This window comes from Cetorhinus maximus, chromosome 6 (genome assembly GCF_964194155.1).
Source record: "Cetorhinus maximus chromosome 6, sCetMax3.hap1.1, whole genome shotgun sequence".
NCBI lineage: Eukaryota > Metazoa > Chordata > Chondrichthyes > Lamniformes > Cetorhinidae > Cetorhinus > Cetorhinus maximus.
In genome coordinates, this window is record NC_135884.1 from 8,923,653 (window position 1) to 8,946,687 (window position 23,035).

Below are 23,035 nucleotides of genomic sequence, written 5' to 3' on the forward strand. Positions count from 1 at the left end.
AAATCACCAGCAATGTCACCCTGGGTAAATGACTGAATACTTTGAAGTTTAAAAATGTATTAATCTACTTAACTTTAACCTGGCTTACAGAGCCTACTTTCAGAAGCAAAAAGACTCAACTGAAAGTTTTCAATTCTGACTTCTGTTGAATATGCACAGCTAAACCATTCAGTCATATTTTCCACAAAATTCACTGGCAGCTAATACACAAAATTTGATGAGAATAAGGAGAAAATATATAAAACACACACAAAAGAAAGAAATTCTAGACAATTAAAGACAGGATTTTCAATTAGCAAATTTAAAAAACCAAAATTGTGCACCCTACTTTCAGTTCAAAATAAATATTTAAACCCCAATGGCTGATCTGCTTTACAGATGAGTAGCTTAGTCTTCAGACCAAGTTGATCAAAATTTCAATTGCCAATCTGTGCTGAATTAGCCAAATCTCAGTCAAAGCAGTTAAAGAGGTTTTGCGGTTTGGCTGAGATGCCCGTTCTCAGCAATTCCCAAAAATGGTGCACACGTGAACAGAAACAGATTTAGTTCTGATGACATTCAATGGTTTACTAGCCCGTCCATAATTATTGTTGGCAGCAACAACTTGAAGTTACATAGCAATTGTAACATAGTGAACCAACCCAAGACGTTTTATAGAAACAAACAACATTTGACACCCAGCCACGTGAAGATATTAGGACAGGTAACCAAAGGTTTAAATCAAAGAGACAGGTTTTAAGGAATGTCTTAAGGGAGTGGTAGAGAAAGGCAGGAAGGAAATTCCAGGCCTTAGGGGCTGGACAGCTCAAGGCATGGAGACCAATGGTGCAGCGATTAAAATCGGGGGATGCCAAGAGGCCAGAATTGGAACAGCGCAGAGAGCTCAGAGCTGTAGCATTGGAAGAAGTGATCAAGGTAGGGAAGGATCAGGCCTTGGAGAGATCTGAAAACTAGGATGACATTTTAAAAGCGAGGCACTGTTAGACCAGGAGCCAGTACAGATCAGCATGTACAGGGATGTACGATGAACGGGCCTTGGTGAGAGTTGGATACTGGCAGCAAAACTTTGGACGAGTTCCAGTATATAGAGGGACAAACTGAACACTTGGGTTAGGTACCAGAGGGTATTTAACAATGAACCATCAAAGCATCAATTCTTGAAAGGGGTGGGGTTTAAAGGGTATAGAGCAAGAGAGAAACTATATAATTAAAATTATTTTGCTTTCTTCAAATTGTTAGCAGCTTAGTGTTTTCACTGCTTCAAAACAGCACACTTACTATCATACAGCTGAAACTGCAAACAGGTATTTATAACATTAAACTACCAGTACATTAATACATTTATCTAAACTACATTTATATTCCAAGTTGAATAAATGATACCAATGTATGCAATGAGACAACTGATTATCTCTAAAATAGACAACCGATTTAATTTTTTATATGCTTCTCAACAAAGATAATGATTTCCTAACAGGAAATTACAGTGTCACTATAATTTTGGTCAGAATGTACATCACAACCCAAGGGATGATATAGCGAACGCTAATTATTAATCAACCAGAAATTCATCTTCATAAACACACCAAATTACATACATAAAATTACTCCTCACGTTAGTAATTACTAGATGTTGCTTCTCTTCTGGAAAGTAACTGCAATTTAACGCTAGCACTTTGTGACCAACTCAAACACAAATTAGAAGTCTGAACTAGATCTTAATCATTCATAACTAAGATTACAAACGATGTCTTCTGAATAATCAAATTGATTACACTTGTAGTCAGTCAGTTTTAAACATAGTGGGCTCTCATTTTCCCAACCAAACACAACATGCAATTTCAGCAGATTTATTTCTTTTCAGTCTTAAAAGTGAATGCTGGACTTGTTTCTGGCATTCTTTATAAAATTTCAACGGCTTATGCTTATAGGCCATCATGCACCTGTTTATAGAACAGAATTACTTTCAGAAGCTTCCTCCTGCCTGATAGAATTATGACAGGGGACAATTTTATGAGGGCAGTTGTAGTGGCAGCTAAAGAAAAATCATCACCACCACTAGCTTAATCAGACAAAACCCTTACCACCACAACACTTCCCCACCCAGTGCGCCCTCCCGCATCCACCTCCTGTGGTTTCATACTGGTATGGTGCTTATCCATCACCGAGAGCATTAAACAAGTTCAACAAGAATGACTATGAAGGTAAGAGAAATCTTGAAGTTACATTACAGTATACTGTGACCTCTCAAGTCCAGAACTCCGAAATCCAGAAACACCAGTTGTCCAGAATATTTTTCAGCAGGCCCCACAGCTCCTGGACTCGCCATTCGTGGCATTGCAACCTGTAGTTCAACTGTGACCTTGCGTTTTCCCACACTACAGTCGGATTCTGATAGTACATCTAGTAATTACTAACGTGAGGAGTAATTGTATGTATGTAATTTGGTGTGATTATGAAGATGAATTTCTGGTTGATAGTAAGTAACCAAGGGGCCTCCCAGAGGATAGAATCTCCCAGATAGAATCCTCCCAGATTCTATCAGGAAGGTAAGGTTAAATTTTTCCACTCAGTATCTGGTGCTTTTTATTTATTTATTTATCTGGTCCAACTGGGGAACTCTCCTGGAAAGAGTTGTGACCTTCTGCATGTCATGACGGTCAACTACCTACCTGTCTAACATGGCAAAGATCATCTCACGTTGCTTGGGAGAATTTAATTGCCCAGAAATTAAGGCAGTGGTGACATTATGTGGTAGAGGCAAAACTACTTCATATGATTAGCGGGCAGCTGTTCTTTAAATAGTAGTTGGCATGTTTCCCAAGCAGCATCTGGCAGAAGTGAAGCATTGACAATCATAAAAATTTCTGGTCTGTAGCCCCTGGTAAGTGAGTATTTGTGGGTAGGATACCCTCTATGATGGAGCCTTCAATCTATACTCCTTCATGTCCTCCTCCTATTATAGGAGAAAGGCCGAGGGCATGCCAATTGGCATTTTAGTACAGTACAGGACTTTAGAAACATGGAAGATAGTGTTTGGATAAATAAAACAATTTTTCTTCATGCTTTATAATGTTTTGTCACTGTTTAATGTCTCAGGTACACGTTTACACATTTGTGGTTAGGCATTCTAACATTATCCTATACTCCTGAAAATTACGAAATCCATAAGTACCTTAGTCACAAGCGTTCCAGACTAGTGAAGTCAGTGTATAAGTAACTGTTTGTGGAAGTGGAGGGGTAGGAAAGAAACAGACTGATGCAGTGGTTCCTTTCTCTATCCCAGGTATAGCATTTTCTCTTTTCACTCAAGTAGCCAAATCACAAATATTATTTTAGTTTCACACACTTATTTAAATATAGCTTTTAGCTTTGTTATGTACAATTTATACAACATTACATGCACTTGTATAGAAAAATGTTGATGCAATACAAAGGAACATTTACAGACAAGCATTTCTGATGATAAATATAGTTCTGAATTCTGGTGCAATATGGGGACATTAAGTGTTGACAGGTGAGTTGGCCATAGCAGAGTAGGTATCACAAGCTGATCCAGATCACCAGACATCTATGTGTGCATGCTTTCTCGCAAAAATCACAAGAGGGCATAGCAACAGTTCTGCAAGGCTCAACATTACCTGACGGTAATGTCAGTTAACTAGGGATGAGCAATAAATGCCTGTGGTGCCCAAAATCCCTCACTCACTTACTAAAAAAATTCTACATTTCCTTTTTTTCCTGCCAAGATGGATAATTTCACACTTCCCCACGTTATACTCTATCTGTTGCCTTCTTGCTCAACCACTTAACCAATCTACAGCCCCTTATCCCTTTATCTCATCATTGAGGTACCTCAAATTATATCCAACATATTAAGATTAGTATATTTCTATTTGGGGAGAATGCTTTAGTAGCTAAGACTTGAGACAAGCTCAGGTATCTCAGCTCCTGGTCTCCATACAGTATGTAGTATAATCAGCCCATCCAAAGTGAAGCACACAAAAATATCTCAAATACCCCCAAAATTACATATCGTTTAATAGCTGAGATTTACTCAAGAGCTCAGACCATCACAAAACACCATGTAAGCATGATAAATTATGGTAACTTACCTGGTCAAGATTTTTGAACAGAAGTATGTCCTTACAGGCTTCCTGTAATCTAGCTCGTTGATCATCTGTCTTTGGGTAAACGACCTGAAACAGAAGGAGGGATGCTTTTAAGGAAGTAATAAACTGATTTTTTTCAGTCCATTTGTGGGTATTAGTGGCAAGGCCAGCATTTATTACCCATTCCTTGTTGCCTTGAGGTGCTGAAGTCCATGTGTTGAAGGTGATCCCACAGTGTTGTTAGAGAGTGTTCCAGCATTTTGACCAAATGATGGAATGGTGATATATTTCCAAGTGTGTGACTTGGGAGGGAACTTGCAGACGGTGCTGTTCCCATGCACTGCTACCCATGCCCTTCTAGACGGTAGTCATCGCAGGTTTGATAAGTGCTGTCAAAGAAGCCTTGGCGAGTTGTTGCAGTGCATTTCGTATGAGGTACTCTGTCCACCAATAGCTGGGAGTGAATATTTCAGATGCTAGATGGGGTGTCAATCAAACTTTAATAGCATTGAATTCCGAGCATTGTTAGAGCTTCCCTTATCCAGGCAAGTGGAGAATATTCTATTACACTGACTTGCGCTTTGTAGATGATAGAAAGGATTTGGGGAGTCAGGAAGAGAGAATCACGCATCCCAGAATACCCAGCCTCAACCTGCTTTTGTAATCACAGTATTTATGTGGCTGACTTGGTTAAGTCATGGTGACTCTTTGGATGATGATGGTAGGGCATTTGGTATTGGTAATGCTGTTGATTGTCAAAGGGAGATGGTTAGGTTCTCGCTTATTGGTGATGATCATTGCCTGGCACTTATGTGGAAAGTAACAATTGCATCACACATTAGCCTAAGGCTGAATGTTGTCCAGATATTGCTGCATGTGGGCACAGACTGCTCGATTTGATTATGTGTTGCAAATGGAATTGAACACTGTGCAATCATCATTAAACATTCCCACTTCTAACCTTATTATGGAGGACAATCATAGCTAAAGCAGCTGAAGATGGTTGGGCCAAGGACATTGTCTGAAGGACTCCTTCTGCAATGTCCTGGGCTGAGATGATTGGCCTCCAACAGCCACAACCACCTTCTTTTGTGCTGGGTATGACTCCAGCTAGTAGGGGTTGTTTCCAATTCCCATGATCTTCAATTTTACTAGGACATCTTCATGCCACATTCAGTCAAATGGTGCCTTGACATCAATGACGATCACTCTCACATCACCTTTGGAATTTGGCTCTTTTGTCTATGTTTGAACCAAGGCCATACTGAGCTCTGATGCCAAGTAGTCCCAGTGGAACCCACCAATAAGCAGATTATTTGAGAGTATGTCATTTAATAATACTGTCAACAACACTTTCCATCACTTCACTGACAGTAAACTAATGTGGCATTCATTGGCCGGATTGGACTTGTCTGTGCTTATTTGTGTACAGGGCATAGTTAGGTAATTTTCTATTTTATTGGTTGCAAGTTGTAAATGTACTGGAACAGCTTGCTTAGAGATTTAGCTAGTTATGGAGTTTAAAGTTTACCATGCAAATTGTCTGGTGCCATATCTTTTGCATATCCAGTGCACTCTTCACGGAGTTAATCAAATTAGTTCAAGACTGGCTTCTAAGATGGTGGGAACCTCAGGTGGAGGTCAAGATGAATCATTGACTCAGCAATTCTAGCTGAGCATCATTGCAAATACTTCACAGCCTTATCTTTAGCACTCATGTGCTGGGCTTCACCATCATGAGGAAAGAATGTTCATGGAGCCTCTTCTTCCCATCAGTTTTTTTAACTGTCCATCACAATTCACAACTGGATGTGATAGGAGTGCAGAGCTTTGACTTGATCTGTTGGCTGTGGGATCACTTAGCTCTGTCTATAGCACTGCTTCTACTGTTTAGTATACATGCAGTCCTTGTGTTATAGCTTCTCCAGGTTGGCACCCTATTTTAAGTATGCCTGGTGCTGCTCCTGCTATGCTCTTCCAAACTGCTCATTGAACCAGTTTTGGTCTCCTGGCTTGATGATAATGGTAACTTAAGGGATATGCCAGACCATCATGTTACAGATTGAGGAGGAGTACAATTCTGCTATTGAAGGCCCACAGCCTCATGGATGCCCAGCCTTGTGCTGCCATATCTACTCTGAATCTATTGCATTTAGCATGGTTATAGCACCTCACAACATGATGAAGGGAGTCCTCTGTGTGAAGACGGAACTTTGTCTCCACAAAGACTGGAAATACGGATGCATAAATGAGAAAGGTAAAAGAGAACAATGGAATTTTCATTTCTACAGCACCATACAACCTCAAAACATTTTACAACTAACAAATTGCTTTACCCTATAAGTTCAGGGCCAATGTCTTATAGCATAAGTAGTATGTCATAAATGATCAGCTGTCCTTTTTTACTAACAGGCAACTTGATGTTCATTCTTGATCATGTACAACTTAGAATTATCAGAAAGCAAAGCATGATTTTCTTTAAAAAATTTTAAAAAATAAAGTTCAGGATTAATGCTAAAGCCAAGGTGTAAATCTGAATTTAGGGCTTCAACTTTCTGGAACAAAGCAAAGCAATAATAACATCCCAAGCTGGTCAAAATACATACTGGAGCACAGGTGAAAAATGGTGAAGTGATATGAATTGGCACAATATCTAGTTTTTCATTTATTTAGCTATTTTGGATTGGAAGGTGTAGAATCCATATGGGTGGAGATAAAAAATAACAAGGGGAGGACGACACGGGTGGGGGTAGTCTATAGGCCCCTTAACAGTAGCTACTGTAGGACAGAGAATAACTCAGGAGATATTGAGGGCATGTAAAAAAGGCAGTACATTAATCATGGGTGATTTTAATCTTCATGTAGATTGGGAAAATCAAATTGGCAGAGGTAGCCACGAGCAAGAATTCATAGAAGTGTATTTGGGACAGTTTCCTAGAGCAATATGTTATGGATCCAACCAGGGATCAGGTTATTTTGGGTTTGGTAATGTGCAATGAGGCAGGTTTAATAAATTATCTCAAAGTAAAAGATCCCCTAGGGAAAAAGTGACCATAATATGGTAGAATTCAGCATTCAGTTTGAGAGTGAGAAACTCGGGTCGGAAACAACTGTGCTAAACTTAAATAAGGGTAATTACAGAGGAATGAGGGCAGAGTTGGCTGGAGTGGACTGGGAAAGTAGTTTAGCATAAAAGATGGTTGATGAACAATGACAGACATTTAAGAAAATAAGCTGAAAAACTGTCATTGGGAAAATGTTAGAGTCTATTATAAAGGATTTATAGAGCATATAGAGCAGAGCATTTAGAAATGCATAATATGATCAAGCAGAATCAGCATGGCTTCAAGAAGGGGAAATCATGCCTGACGAATTTATTAGAATTCTTTGAGGAGGTAACAAGCAGGATAGATAAAGGGGAATCAGTAGATGTAATATATTTGGATTTCCAAAAGGCATTCAAAAAGGTACCACATATAAGGCTACTTAATAAGAGCCCATGATGTTGGGGGTAGTATATTAGCACAGATAGAGGATTGGCTAACTAATAGAAGACAGAGAGTTGGGGTAAGGGGGGCATTTTCAGGATGGGAACCTGCAACTAGTGAAGTGCCACAGGGATCAGTGCTGGGGTCACAATTATTTACAATATATATTAATGACTTGGATGAGGGAAATGAATGTACTTTCGCCAAGTTTGCGAATGACACAAAAACAGGTGGGAAGGCAAGTGGTGAGGATGGCACAAAGGGATATAGACAGGTTAAATGGATGGGCAAAAACTTGGCAGATGGAATATCATGTGGGAAAATGTGAGGTTATACACTTTGGCAGGAAGAATAGAGGAGCTGAATATTATTTAAATGGAGAAAGACTGCAGAAAGCTGCAGCACAGGGGGATTTTGGGGTCCTCGTGCACGAATCACAAAAGTCTAGCATACAAGTTCAGCAAATAATAGAGAAGGCAAATGGAATGTTGGTCTTTATTTCAAAGGGAATGGGGTTTAAAATAGGGAAGTCTTGCTAAAACTATACAAGGCACTAGTTAAGACCACACCTAGAATACTGTGAACAATTTTGGTCCCCTTTTCTAAAGAAAGATATACTGGCATTGGAGGCAGTCCAGAGAAGGTTCACTAGGCTGATCCCGGGTGTGGAGGGATTTTCTTATCAAGAGAGGTTGAGTAGGTGGGGCCTGCCTGTCCTCATTGTAGTTTAGAAGAATGAGAGGCGAAACATATAAGATTCTTAGGAGGCTTGACAGGATAGATGAGAGTTTGAAGTGAAGATGCTGAGAGTTTGTTTCCCCTTGCGGGAGGGTCTAGGACCAGAGGGCATAATCTCAGAGTAAAGGGCCACCCGCTTAAGACAAGAGATGAGGAGGAATTTCTTCTCTCAGAGGGTAGTGAATGTGTGGAATTCTTTACCGCAGAGGGCCGTGGAGGCTGGTTCGTTAAATATATTCAAGATTGAGATAGGCAGATTTTTAATCAGTAAGGGAATCAAGGGTAATGGGGAAAAGGGCAGGAAAGTGGAGTTGAGGATTATCAGATCAGCCATGATCTCATTGAATGGTGGAGCTGACTCGATGGGGCAAATGGCCTGCTTCTGCTCCTACGTCTTATGGTCTCTACAAGATGAAGTTTTCAAAGGCGCAGACAGCCTACAAAAAAAAAAGGCCTAGCTGTGGAGGTAAAACAAGAGTAAAAAATAATTAGTACTACAACACACCTGAATTGAGAGGAGGGGGTAAACACTAAATAGTAAATAACCTAATTCCTTCCTTTGTGTAGTCACATGTGACAACATACCCCTTCCAGAGGTAAACTCAAGTACAATGAATGACTTTGACATAAATGTTCTACAGGTGGTAAAACAAACAAATCATAATCATTTCTCAGTGCTAATAGGGACCAGCAAAGATATTTGAGAGGTTCTGGCAATTAATACAAGGAAGCCATTAAACATTGGGCAGGTACACATATACATGGGGAATAGAACAGACTCAAACATTCAACGACCCTTTAGTCTTGCTTCCAGTTTGTACAAAATAAAGGAACTGATGATAAGTAAACTAAGCATCTGTATACCCAATAACTTAGTAAACTGCAGTCAACAGACAGAAGGGGAAGATCTTGCCTGACCATCCTCCTCAAATTCTCCTCAGACTAACACCCCAAGTGGAATGTCTGACATGGCGTCCCAAAACTTTCAAAATACATTCGGCAAAGTCCCATAGAAAGGCTGTTAATTTAACTTAAAGCCGTAGTAATCCTGGGGAATTGAAGGGCAGGAATAAGAAGTTGGCTAAAGGGTAAAAAGTAACAGATTTGTTACAGGGGTTTTGCCAAGGAGAGGCAGAGGATGCAATCAATAGGGTGCCCCTAAAAGCTGTTTCCAATTTACATTTATGATGTGGATTCAGAAACAGAATACAAAGTAACCAAATTTGTAAAATACAGCAAACTAATAAGGGCAGTGGGAGTGGAGAAAACAGCGCAAAATTTGCAAAATGGGTTGGGCAAAATACGCTAGTGAGCAGAGCTATGACAGGTAAAGCTCCATGTAAAATGTGTAGAAAGAAGTGGCATACAAGAATGGTGTTGAAATAATTAAGGATTATGCAAAGATACCTTCAGAGTCTCAACTGACTCAACTCAGCAGCCGCATTTAAGCTAAGAGAATGCAAGTCAGATGAAATTGGGTCCAAACTGTATAGGGCTCTGGCACGATCACCTCCTGGGTATAACTACCTTCAGTCCTGGTCACACAGACACAAATGAGACATTCGAGTGTGATACACAGTACATCAAAGAGCCACAAGATCAAGTGTCAAAACTCTGAGGAAAAACCAGGGGAACTTGGACTTTTAAGCCTAGATTGAAGAGTGCCCGAGAGATCTTCATGGTGTAGATAGCTAAGACAATGGAAGGGTAAATTCAGAACAATATTTGTAATAATAGGACAGGGACATTTTCATGGAAGGGCGGGAAAATGTGAGTCAGGCCATTTCTCAACCTCCGAAACACGAGTGCGCCTCGGGGCCCTTTTTGCATCATATTTTTATACTGGATGGATTCCTGGTGCAGTCCGAGTCGCAAAAGGGTCCCAGAAGTGGTCAGGTACTGATCAGGTACTGAGGCGGGTACTTTCTGTCCTGTGCCTAATAAAAGAACAGTTAACTGCATTCTTCACAAATGTGCCCCTGGATACAAGTTGGATTGGCCGCTGGAGGAGAACTCTGACCTTTGCGCTGTTGATGTAACTGATGGTTGAAACATTGTTGCCCTGAGAGACTTGGCTCATTAACTGCATTTCCTTAGTGTAATCAACAGCTTTTGCTGTGTCCACTGTTCAAAGCCAAAGCTGCCACAACTATCTTCCGAACAACCAGCTGCACCAGTCTTTTGCTACTTACCCCTGAAATTCACTGACTTTTAAACAAACATCATGCAGCAGCTCATACAGCTCTGCCAGTTGACACAGCAACATAATAGTTCACCTACTGCACCTCTCACTCCAACCCACCTCAATGCATGGAGGATGCTGCACTTCGAGTGCTGAATTAAATTGCAAAAATCACCAAGGGCAATACTTCAACGATCCACTCAATCACCTCTTCTCTCTTCTTTCAGGAGAAGAGGGCCCACAATGTCAGTGAACTATACAAGTCTGGGGTGGGACCCCAAAGCTGCGAGAGATCAGATCTGTGCAGGAGAGGGCCATGCTGATAGCACAAACACCGTGCATAGAATGCGTGCATGATGATAAGTTCCCCCCTTCCAGATGCCCATGGCCATGGTGTTGATGCAAGTGTGCAGGTGGCAGCAAGGGCTGATGAGGAAAGGAGGGCTGGACTTTGGGGATGGCATCTCAGGCGCTAATGGTACTGTGTAACTCCAAGTTATGATTGTGCTTAGCCATAAGGCATCGAATGGCACCAGAACAAGAAACAGGAGAGGTTGGAAGGAGGTCACTACAAACGGTGACGCTGTGCATCATCTCATGGGCTGGGCTTCATCTCATGGCTGCCTGTGTTTCTCACAGGTCCTGTAGCTGCGGTCCCACCACCCCCAAAGGGGAATCAGGCCCCGGACACAAGGATGAGGCACAAGTGTCTGAAGATGCGCAATTACCACCTTCAGAAATTGCAGGCACATGCCCAGAGATAAACACTCTGGTGGGTATAAATACAGATATAGAGTAAAGAGTTCTGAATGAAGAGCATAGCACCAGTGTTGAGGAGGAAGTGCCAGCAGAGGCAGAGGTTTGTATGCAGTTACCCACGGAGGGAGAGGACAGTCACAGGGTTGCTCCGCGGCCAATGAGCCAGAGCTTCAGGAATCTCTGTTTGGGACCGAGTATTTGGACCTGCAGTGGCAGATAAGTGGACATCTGGCTGAGTTTCCTGAGGCATTGCAAACTCATGCACTACAAATGGAGGAGTCCATCATGGTCATGGCCTCGACCATGTCTCATGCATGAGTTAGCAATCACGAGAGAGTAGACAACCTTGTGGTGAGCCTCATGCGGCATCAAGTGGAGTGCATGCAAGAACTCAAATGCAGTGGCACTAGTTCTCTGTAGCAGTAATGGGAGAGGAGCTAAAGTCTCTGCACAGGGCTATCTTGTGGGTTGCAGATCAGTGGCTAGATCAGCGCCCCAGCAGCCCACCCCCTCCAGCCATCAGGACAAAACATCAAGGGCTAAGTAATGTGAACAGAAGGATGAGATATCCATGTACTTTGAGGAAATGTCACCCTCCTCAGATTCCTTGGCTCCTCAGTCAGGTGCACCGTCCGCTAGACAGGTCCAAGCTTGGGCAGTTGCCCGAGAGGTGCAAACAGTACTGTTGCAGGGTGGGGCCTAACAGGTCCCTGCATGACATGGCTGACCGCCCCGATCCTCAGTCATGTAGACAGAAAAGCAAGCAGCCTGCCTCCACCCCCACGAGGCAACAAGGGGACCACCACATAGGAGTGCCCAAGTGCAGAGAACATCGTGTAAATTTGAGCACTAATTGGGTCACTGTGGCATTTAGGCAAGTGTAGTAGTTCAGGTTAATGTACAAAATATGTGTATATTGAAACAATAACCTTTGTGTGAAAATTATAACCATATGCAATACATGTACAAAATGTTGCAGTTTATATGCTGTCAAATGTCTGTACTTTCTCACCTCTGACCTGAGCACAGCGTCCAGTTGCTGTTCCTCAAGCCTCACAGCTAGTCGAATACATGATGTTTCCAATACCCGTTCTGTGTCTGCAACTCACTCCCTGCCTTCCAAGTCTTGCTTCGCATTCTTGCAAGGCAGCCATCATGCAAAGCGATGTTAGAAACGATGGTGGCTTGCACGGACCCCGCATCCCTTTGACAACAAGGTCATCTGCCCAATCTGCAGGGTCCCACCCATGGGCCTTCTTCCTCATTCTCCCCTTCCTCCTAAAATTCTTATTCCTCCTCCTGGTGCTCCTCATCCAAAGAGAGGCCCCCTCTCTCACTCTCCTCCGGCTCCAGTGCCAGGCTCCTTTGTTGGCCAAGTTACGAACATACAGTATTCTACAATCAATCTGAAATCCTGGAAGGTATGTACTATAGTAGCCCAAAGGCTTATTCAATTCGAGTCCTTGTATGAAGGGGACTTTCGTTGTTCTTCCCTGGAATATCCCTTATCCCCGAGTATCAATCCATGCACCTCTGGGGTTGGTTGGAACATTTTTAGCAGCTCTGATTCCCGTAAAATAAAGGGCCATGACAACTGCTTGGGGAACAAGTGCAGACATATAGGAACCTCTTGCGGTGGTCACAGAGTGGCTGCACATTCAGAGTGGCAGCCCTTTCGGTTAATGTAATGGTCTACATTCTGTATGGGAACCTTGTCGCAATATGCACCTGGTGAAAGTCAGTTATGGTGGCAAACCCTGTTGCCCTCTGTGTCAGAGATGCTGCGTTGGTTTCGAAAGAGATTAACTGGGCCACCCTGGTGAAAAGGACATTGGCCACTGCAAGGATGCACCTGTGTGTTCCTGACTGTGACATGCTACACAGGTCAGCTCCAGAGCCTTGGAATGGACCACTGGCAAAACAAATTAAGGGCCAAGGTGAGCTTCAATGCCAGTGGCAGTGTATGCCTCTGGCATCCCTTTGGCTTCAGGTCTTCTTGAAAAAGGGCGCAAAGCTCAGCCACAACCTCTCGGGATAGACGCAACCACCTCCTGCATTGTCTCTCACCCATGTCCAAGTGGCCTTGTTCCTGGAGACTCCCTTCGAAGCCTCCTTAGGTGGGCAGTGTCTTGGTTCCATAGAACCACTGAACAGTTACAACACAGAAAGAGGCCATTCAGCCCATCATGTCTGCACCGGCTGAAAAACTAGCTGCCCATCCTAACCCCACCTTCCAGCACCCGGTCTTTAGCCTTGCAGGTTACAGCGCTTCAGGTGCAGATCCAGGTACCTTTTAAAGAAGTTGAGGGTTTCTGCCTCATCCACCAATCCAGGCGGTGAATTCCAGACACTTAGAAGCTTTTCCTAATATCCCCTCTAATCCTTCTGCCAATCACCTTAAATCTATGCCCCCTGGCAAATGACCTTTCAGCTAGGGGAAACAAGTCTTTCCTGTCTACTCTATCTAGGCACCTCATAATTTTGCACACCTCAATCAAATCACCTTTCAGCCTTCTCTGTTCTAAGGAAAACAACCATAGCCTACCCAATTTTTCCTCATAGCTGTAATTTTCAAGTCCTGGCAACATTCTTGTAACTCTATTCTGTACTCTCCCCAGAGTAATTACGTCCTTCCTGAAATGTGGTGACCAGAACTGTACTCAAAATTCCAATTGTGGCCTAACCAGCGTTTTACACAGTTTCAGCGTTGCATCCCTGCTTTTGTATTCTATACCTCGTCCAATAAAGGAAAGCATTCCATATGCCTTCTTTACCACCTTATCTACCTGTCCTGCCACTTTCAGGCACATGTGGACATGCACTTCAAGGTCTCTCACTTCCTCTACCCGTCTCAATATCCTCGTTTATTGTGTATTCTCTTGGCTTTTTTTGCCCTCCCAAAATGCATAACCTCACACTTATCCAGATTAAATTCCACTTGCCACTTTTCTGCCCACTCAACCAAACCATTGATATCATTTTTGAGTCCACAGCTATCCTCTTCACTATCAACGACACAGCCGATTTTTGTGTCATCTGCAAATTTCCCAATCACGCCGCCCACATTTAAGTCCAAATCATTAACATATACCACAAACAGCAAGGGACCCAACACTGGGCCCTGTGGAACGCCACTGGAAACCACTTTCCATTTGAGAAAATATCCGTCGATTATTACCCTTTGTTTCCTGTCACTGAGCCAATTTTGGATCCAACTCGCAACGTTCCCATGTAGTCCATGGGCTTTTACTTTTCTGATCAGCCTGTCAAGTGGGACCTTGTCAAATGCCTTATTAAAATCCACACAGACCACATCAACTGCACTACACTCATCAATCCTCCCTGTTACCTCCGCAAAAAATTCAATTAAGTTAGTAACACACGACTTTCCCTGAACATGCTGACTATCCCTGACTAATCCTTGCCTTTCTAAAAGTGACAATTTATCCTGGCCCACAAAATTGATTCCAACAATCTGCCCACCACCAAAGTCAGATTGAACAGCCTATAATTATTTGACCTATCCTTCACATCCTTTTTAAACAATGGCACAATGTTTGCATACCTCCAATCCTCTGGTATCTTGTCTATATCTAATGAGGATTGAAAAATGATCCTCCGGGCATCTTTTATTTCTTATAATAAAAGCAAAAAACTGCGGATGCTGGAAATCCAAAACAAAAACAAAAATACCTGGAAAAACTCAGCAGGTCTGACAGCATGTGCAGAGAGGAGCACAGTTAACGTTTCGAGTCCGAATGACCCTTCGACAGAACTAAGTAAAAATAGAAGAGAGGTGAAATATAAGCTGGTTTAAGGCGGGGGGGGGACAAGTAGAGCTGGATAGAGGGCCAGTGATAGGTGGAGATAACCAAAAGATGTCACAGACAAAAGGGCAAAGAGGTGTTGAAGGTGGTGATATTATCTAAGGAATGTGCTAATAAAGGGTAGAAAGCAGGACAAGCAAGGTACAGATAGCCCTAGTGGGGGTGGGGTGGGGGGAAGGGATCGAAATAGGCTGAAAGGTAGAGATAAAACAATGGATGGAAATACATTTAAAAATAATGGAAGTAGGTGGGAAAAGAAAAATCTATATAAATTATTGGGGAAAAAAAAGGGGGGGTGGAATCGAAAAGGGAGTGGGGATGGAGGAGAGAGTTTAAGATCTAAAATTGTTGAACTCAATATTCAGTCCAAAAGGCTGTAAAGTGCCTAGTCGGAAGATGAGGTGCTGTTCCTCCTGTTTGCGTTGAGCTTCACTGGAACAATGCAGCAAGCCAAGGACTGACATGTGGGCATGAGAGCAGGGTGGTGTGTTGAAATGGCAAGCGACAGGGAGGTCTGGGTAATGCTTGCGGACAGACCAAAGGTGTTCTGCAAAGCGGTCACCCGGTCTGCGTTTGGTCTCTCCAATGTAGAGGAAACCACATTCGGAGCAACGAATGCAGTAGACTAAATTGAGGGAAGTGCAAGTGAAATGCTGCTTCACTTGAAAGGAGTGTTTGGGCCCTTGGACGATGAGGAGGGGAAGTAAAGGGGCAGGTGTTGCACCTTCTGCGGTTGCCGTGGGAGGGGGTTGAGGTGTAGGGGGTGATGGAAGAGTGGAGCAGGGTATCCCAGAGGGAACGATCCCTGCGGAATGCCGCCAGGGGGGGGTGAAGGGAAGATGTGTTTGGTGGTGGCATCATGCTGGAGTTGGCGGAAATGGCGGAGGATGATCCTTTGAATGCGGAGACTGGTGAGGTGATAAGTGAGGACAAGGGGGACCCTATCATGTGTCTGGGAGGGAGAAGAAGGTGTGAGGGCGGATGGGCGGGAGATGGGCCGGACACGGTTGAGGGCCCTGTCAACCACCGTGGGTGGAAAACCTCGTTAAGGAAGGAGGACATGTCAGAGGAACTGTTTTTGAAAGCGCCATCATAACAGATGCGACGGAGGCGAAGGAACTGAGAGAATGCGATGGAGTACTTACAGGAAGCAGGGTGTGAGGAGCTGTAGTCGAGGTAGCCATGGGAGTCGGTAGGCTTGTAATGGATATTGGTGGACAGTCTATCACCAGAAATTGAGACAGAGAGGTCAAGGTAGGGAAGGGAAGTGTCAGAGATGGACCACGTGGAAATGATGGAGGGGTGGAAATTAGAAGCAAAATTAATAAATTTTTCCAGGTTCGGAAAGGATTTTTTCCAATAATTTATATAGATTTTTCTTTTCCCATCTACTTCCATTATTTTTAAATGTATTTCCATCCATTGTTTTATCTCTACCTTTCAGCCTATTTCGATCCCTTCCCCCCACCCCACCCCCACTAGGCCTATCTGTACCTTGCTTGTCCTGCTTTCTACCCTTAATTAGCACATTCCTTAGATAATATCACCACCTTCAACACCTCTTTGTCCTTTTGTCTGTGACATCGTTTGGTTATCTCCACCTATCACTGGTCCTCTATCCAGGTCTACTTGTCCCACCCCCCCCCACCCGCTAAACCAGCTTATATTTCACCTATTTTTACTTAGTTCTGTTGAAGAGTCATTTGGACTCGAAACGTTAACTGTGCTCTTCTCCACAGATGCTGCCAGACCTGCTGAGTTTTTCCAGGTATTTTTGTTTTTATCTTTTATTTCTTCCCTGGCTTCCTTTAACAGCCTGGGATACAAACCATCCAGCCCTGGTGATTTATCTCCTTCAAGGATGTCAATCCCTCTAGCACTGCTTCTCTCATTTTGCTTATTGTATCTAATATTTCACACTCCTCATTAAATAGAATGTCTACATCATCCCGCTCTTTTGTGAAGAGAGATAAAGTACACATTAAGAAACCTGCCCACATCTTCTGCATCAATGCATAAGTTACCTTGTACATCCCTGATGTGCCCTACCCTTTTCTTAGCTATCCTCTTGCTCTTAATGTATTGATAAAGTATCTTTGGGTTTTCTTTGATTTTACCTGTCAATACTTTTTCACATACTCTCTTTGCTTTCCTGATTTCCTTTTTTATTTCACCACTGTATTTTCTATACTCCTATAGGCCTTCTAACCTTTTTTTTGTGACTGTCATAAGCTTTCTTTTTCTGCTTTATCTTGGCCTGTATGCTTCTAGATAACAGGTGGCTCTAGATCTGGCAGTACCACCCTTTTTCTTTGTGGAGACATGTCTACACTGTGCCAGTAGAATCTTGTTTCTGCAATGCCTGCCACTGGTGTATCACTGATTTCCCTCCAAGTAGCTGTAACCAGTCCACTTTCACCAGGTCACCTCTCAGCTTCATAAAATTTGTCTTTCCCCAATTTAGAACTTTTACTCCTGTTCTCTCTTTATCCTTTTCCATAATTATGCTAAATCTAACCATATTATGGTCACTATCTCCAAACTGGTCACCCACTGTAACTTCATTCACTTGCCCAGCTTCATTCCCTAAGACTAAATCAAAACAGAGCTAGAATTGCGTCCCCACTCATTGGGTAGTTATGTGCTGGCTAAAATAGTTCTTTTGAATGCAGTTCAAGAATTTTGTGCACTCTGCCCTTCACACTTCGTATCCCAGTTGATATTAGAGTAGTTGAAGTCCCCAACAATTATTGTCCCATTGTTTTTGCACTCAGACATTTACTCACATATTTGCTCTCTCCCTTTCACTATCTGGGGATCCATAGCGCACTCCTAGTAGTCTGGCTGCCCCTTTTTATTTCTGAGCTCAACCCGTAAGGCCTCATTTGATGGATCATTTAATATATCATCCCTCCTCACAAATGTAATTGATTATTTAATCATTAATGCTACATCCCCACCATTTTTAGCTCCCTCTCTATTCTGCCTGAAAACCCTATATCCAGGGATGTGGAGCTGCCATTTTTACCCCTCTTTAAGCCATGTTTCCAATATAGCAATGATATCATGCAGTCATGCGTCCATCTGTGCCCTTAGCTCATCGGCTTTATTTGCTATACACTTTGCATTTAAATAAATATCTTTTAACAAATTGCCAAATTCTTGGGCTGTAAACCTTCTAACCTTTGCTTCTTGTCTTTCAAAGTCACTCATTCATTTTCCATCTCCCACTCCCTACTCTGATTATGTCCTACCGGAATCTGCCCTCAGGTTCCACCCAACCTAAGCTCCCTCTAAGCTGCGCGCCTATTTACCAAGTGCCATGCCGGATTTCCAGTGGTGCCTGATCCTGATCGATGTGCAACAAGTGACTGGCCGGCAGCTCGCCCAATGGTAGTGCAGGGGAGGAGGGAGCTGGTGGAGAAAAGAAGCCACCATTTGAGGAGTTTGACTCAGTGCGAACTGGTGAGTAGTGTCTGAGGAACCATAAGTTCTCTGAGCACAAATATTTGTTTCTGAGGAGCAACTTCAGGTTTGACTAATGTTATCCCAAAAGAAATGCGACTGCTCGCATTGACTGGTAAGGATCCAATGGGAGCTGGAACACAAGGGTTTATGGAATCAGCTATACTCGGGAGAGATGGCAAATGGGAGGGCTCGAAGGGAAGCCACGGGTTGGGAGAGGCAGCAGGCAGGAGGGTCAGTGAGTCAGTGAGCAGGAGAGAAGTGGTAAGTCGGGAGAGACAGTGAGCTGGAGGCAAGAAGCGGCAAACAGGGGTTAAGTTAAGAGTTCATAAGAGTTAGTTATAATATAAGGGTCTGGCACATGTAGAGTTAATGTGGGACTGAGTACAGTACCACCCACACAGTGATGTAAGAGAGCATTTGACCCAGACCCAAGGTCAGTCTAGTGTTGGACAGAGCCGTCTGTACCAGCAAGCATGGAGGCAGCTCCTAGCTTAGATCTGTTTGCAAATATACAGTAAAGGGTACAAGAGTCAATAAAGACGTACAGTTAACCTACATATGACTATGAAGACTTCTTGAGACCTACTGAACAAGAACCAACACCCTACAACATTAATAAGAGGATCTATGGGTCAGTTAGGTTCAAGCAGCCAATAGGTTTTGAATATAAAAATTACAGGTCAGGAAATTAACCCACCCTTTTATTTCATGTTTTCTTAGGGAAAGTGATTTGCATTTAGCACGTTTCGTTTAACACGCCAAAAACATCAGGATGGCTAGCCATCCTAGTTTGAAAATGCCCGATCTCGTCTGACCTCTGAAGCTAAGCAGACTCAGGCCTGGTTAGAACTTCGATGGGAGACTGCCTGGGAATACAGATGCAGTAGGCTTAGTTTCCCTGGTGGTGTAGTGGTTAGGATTTAGCGCTCTCACCACCGTGGCCCGGGTTCAATTCCCAGTCAGGGAATGGAGGTTTACTGATCTTGTGAAATTATTAAAACAAGCATACTTCACTGGCTGTAAAATGTTGGGGAAGGAAACAGTTAACACTCAAGGAGTTTAAATGGTAATTATTAGTTAACAAGCTAAGTACCTACTTGGTATGTATAAAAGGAGAAAACAGGTGAGACAAGTTCTCGGGGTAGAGTTTTATACACTGTGGCTCAGTGGGTAGCACTCTTGTCTTGGAATCACAAGGTGCTGGGTTTAAGTCCCACTCCAAGGCTTGAGCTCAGAAATCAAGGATGATGTTACAGTTCCATGTTCCATGCTGCACTGTCGAAGGTGCCATCTAAAAGCTCTCGTGCACGCAGTGAAAATGACGAAGGGAACATTGTCATTTGGTAAGAGACAGAACAAGACCTTTGCCAGCAATGTGGGGCTAAAGCATTTCACCTGCAGAAATCGACCTGCGGTAAATGTGCCTACCCTGCCAAGAGAAAGAGGAAGTATAACTGGAGTGCTAAGGCCAAAAGGAGAAACACAACTGCTACAGGCCACATGAGGCACCTGAAGGTGGTGTATCACCGATTCAGGGATTCATTCAGCAAAGGGACCACCCTGAAGTCCAGACGTTCCACAATGGCTTCGTCCAGCACTGCACAAACTACCAGTGTACCTACACAACAAATAAAGCTTTGGTTCGGAAAGTTTAAAAAAAACTGTTTGAAGGAGTCAGTCTTGGTCCCTGTCTTTATTGTCAAGCAGCCATTGGAACTTAGCATAAAACGCCTTGGGGCATCCTGACGCAGTGAAAGGCACTATATAAATGTAAGCTCTTTCTTTTATATAGACTGAGTTTCTGGAAGTGCTCATACCATCAAAATGCTTCAGTAGATTGTTAACTGGTGAGCTAATTAGTAATAAAAATAAAAAATGCTAGAAATACTCAGTAGGTCAGCAGGATCTGTGGAAAGAAACAGCATTTACTTTTCAGGTCAATGACCTTTCATCAGAACAGAATATAGATAGAAACGTAAGAACTTTTAAGCCAGTGGAATGAGGAGAGTGGGCAGAAAGAACAAAAGGGAAGTTCTGTGGCAAGGTGGAGGGCAGGAGAGATTAAGTAACAATAGATTTCATGGTGAAAAAGCCAAGGAGAGCGGTAATGGGTCACAAACAATGTGCCCAGATGAGGCATGAATGGCATATATAGCAGCCATCTTAATGCAAAAGGAGGGATAAAGAAACAAGGTGCAATACCTGCCCCTTTACTTCCCCCCTCCTCACCATCCAAGAGCCCAAACACTCCTTTCAAGTGAAGCAGCACTTCACTTGCACTTCCTTCAATTTAGTCTACTGCATTCGCTGCTCCCAATGCGGTCTCCTCTACATTGGAGAGACCAAACGCAGACTGGGTGACCGCTTTGTGCAACACCTTCGGTCTGTCCGCAAGCATGACCCAGACCTTCCTGTCGCTTGCCATTTCAACACACCACCCTGCTCTCATGCCCACATGTCCATCCTTGGCCTGCTGCAATGTTCCAGTGAAGCTCAACGCAAACTGGAGAAACAGCACCTCATCTTCCAATTGGGCACTTTACAGCCTTCCGGACTTAACAGTGAGTTCAACAACTTCAGATCATGAACTCTCTCCTCCATCCTCACCACCTTTTTTGATCCCCTTTTTCCTAATAATTATTATATTTTTTATATATATATATTTTCCTTTTCCCACCTATTTCTATTATTATTTTTAAAATTTATTTCCATCCGTTGTTTTATCTCCACCTTTTAGCCTATTTCAATCCCTACCCCTCACCCCTCCCCCACTAGGACCATCTGTCACTTGCTCATCCTGCTTTCTACTCTTAATGTCACCATTAGCACATCCTTTAGCTATTATCACCACCGTCAACACCTTTTGTTTATGACATCTTTGGCAATCTCTCCTTTGCCTCCACTGGTCCTCTATCCAGCTCCACCAGTCCCACCCCCCCACCTTAAACAGTTTATATTTCACCACATTTCTATTTCTCTTTAGTTCTAATGAAGAGTCATGCGGATTCGAAAAGTTAATTCTGTCTTCCTCTCCACAGATGCTGTCAGGCCTGCTGAGTTTTTCCAGCAATTTTTGTTTTTGTTTCAGATTTCCAGCATCCACAGTATTTTGCTTTTATCTTAAGTTTATAGGTTTCTTGTTTCTACTGGTGATGTAATCCACACATTATACTGATATTACTGCACATAACAAAATTCACTCTGCACATGGATGGAAAAATTACAGAAGGAACATTGCTCCCAACCATGGTCCTGTCCATGTGGCACACAAAGCACTTCAGGCTGCAGCTGCTGCATCTGTGCTTCTATGCATTGGAGTCAAGTTTGAGGTCTATTGTTATGTTATCAGAGCCTTATCAACTAATGGTGTTCCCTTGCTTTTCTCTCACTGGAGATATTGAAGATGGGTCTCAGTGCTGAATATGACAGCCAAACGGGGTGGGGAGTGAGACTAAGTGTTCCTTCTCCGACTATTTTTTTCTTCTCAGCTTCCTCGCCCCTGTTGCATATAATCATTACCTGATAGCATGAACTGGACCTACTTTTAGCTGTCCATCTATAGGTAGCTGGCATGTGTGTGAACCAGTACATTACATTAGGGACTACAATTCATAAAGTGCTTCATTGGCTGAACAGTGCTTTGAGTCATCCTGAAATCATGCTATATAAAACCAAGTCTTCCATATTTAGATGTCACCATTTTCCCCCTCCCAACTGAGATAGAGAGCTCATGAGGTGAGGAATAACAGTTGTACAAACTTCACTCCAGGATGCATCATTTAGGGATATTTGAGAATTGCCTTAATAAGATTGCGGCTATCAATAAAATATTAACTTTAGCGGACTAAAGCAAAAACTTTGCTTCACAGAGTGCCATGAATCTCTCCAAACCAACAACTGACTACCGAATGAGCCTGTTTTCTTACCAAAGCAAGCTTCAGAAATAGGCTTTTGTACAATTCCTTCAGACTCTAGAGATGGACTCTTCCAATCACAATTGATACTTGGCCCACTCAATGGGTTCACATCACCACCAAAGCCAAGCAATGTTTACAAAGCTCCTGAAAGAAAAGCAACCTCACTGTATGCCAGATATTTGTTGTATTTTGTCCATAAGGAACTATGTGCCCTTCAACTCATGCTATTGTGGAATTATTCCTCATTCCCTCAAAATATATGATTATTTTGAAAATAATCTAAGAAAACCAAAATTCTCCTGGTTTACCAGCAACCATAGGTGAAAACACCTCCCTCTGAACAGGAATTGGATAATAATCTCTGCATGCTTTGGTTCCTACAGCGGTTAGTGTGGCAGATTAACTTGATCTAAGACTATACATTTGGAGGTCACCTCAATCGTACAGGATAGAATACAATATTAAACAGGCAATTAGACACATAGCTTTCACTTCTGAAGTTTAATACTTAAAAATATATGCTTACAACACAGATGGTATGAGT

At 42.8% G+C, this 23,035-nt stretch overlaps 1 protein-coding gene across 1 annotated transcript in view; it reads right to left on the reverse strand.

Moving 5' to 3' along the window:
• prkar2aa (protein kinase, cAMP-dependent, regulatory, type II, alpha A) overlaps window positions 1-23,035 on the reverse strand; it is a 270,284-nt gene that overhangs the window by 97,273 nt on the left and 149,976 nt on the right. Inside the window, exon 4 of the mRNA XM_078543146.1 lies at window positions 4,116-4,199. Within this exon, the coding sequence (XP_078399272.1) occupies window positions 4,116-4,199 (84 nt within the window). The remainder of the gene's footprint in view (window positions 1-4,115; window positions 4,200-23,035) is intronic.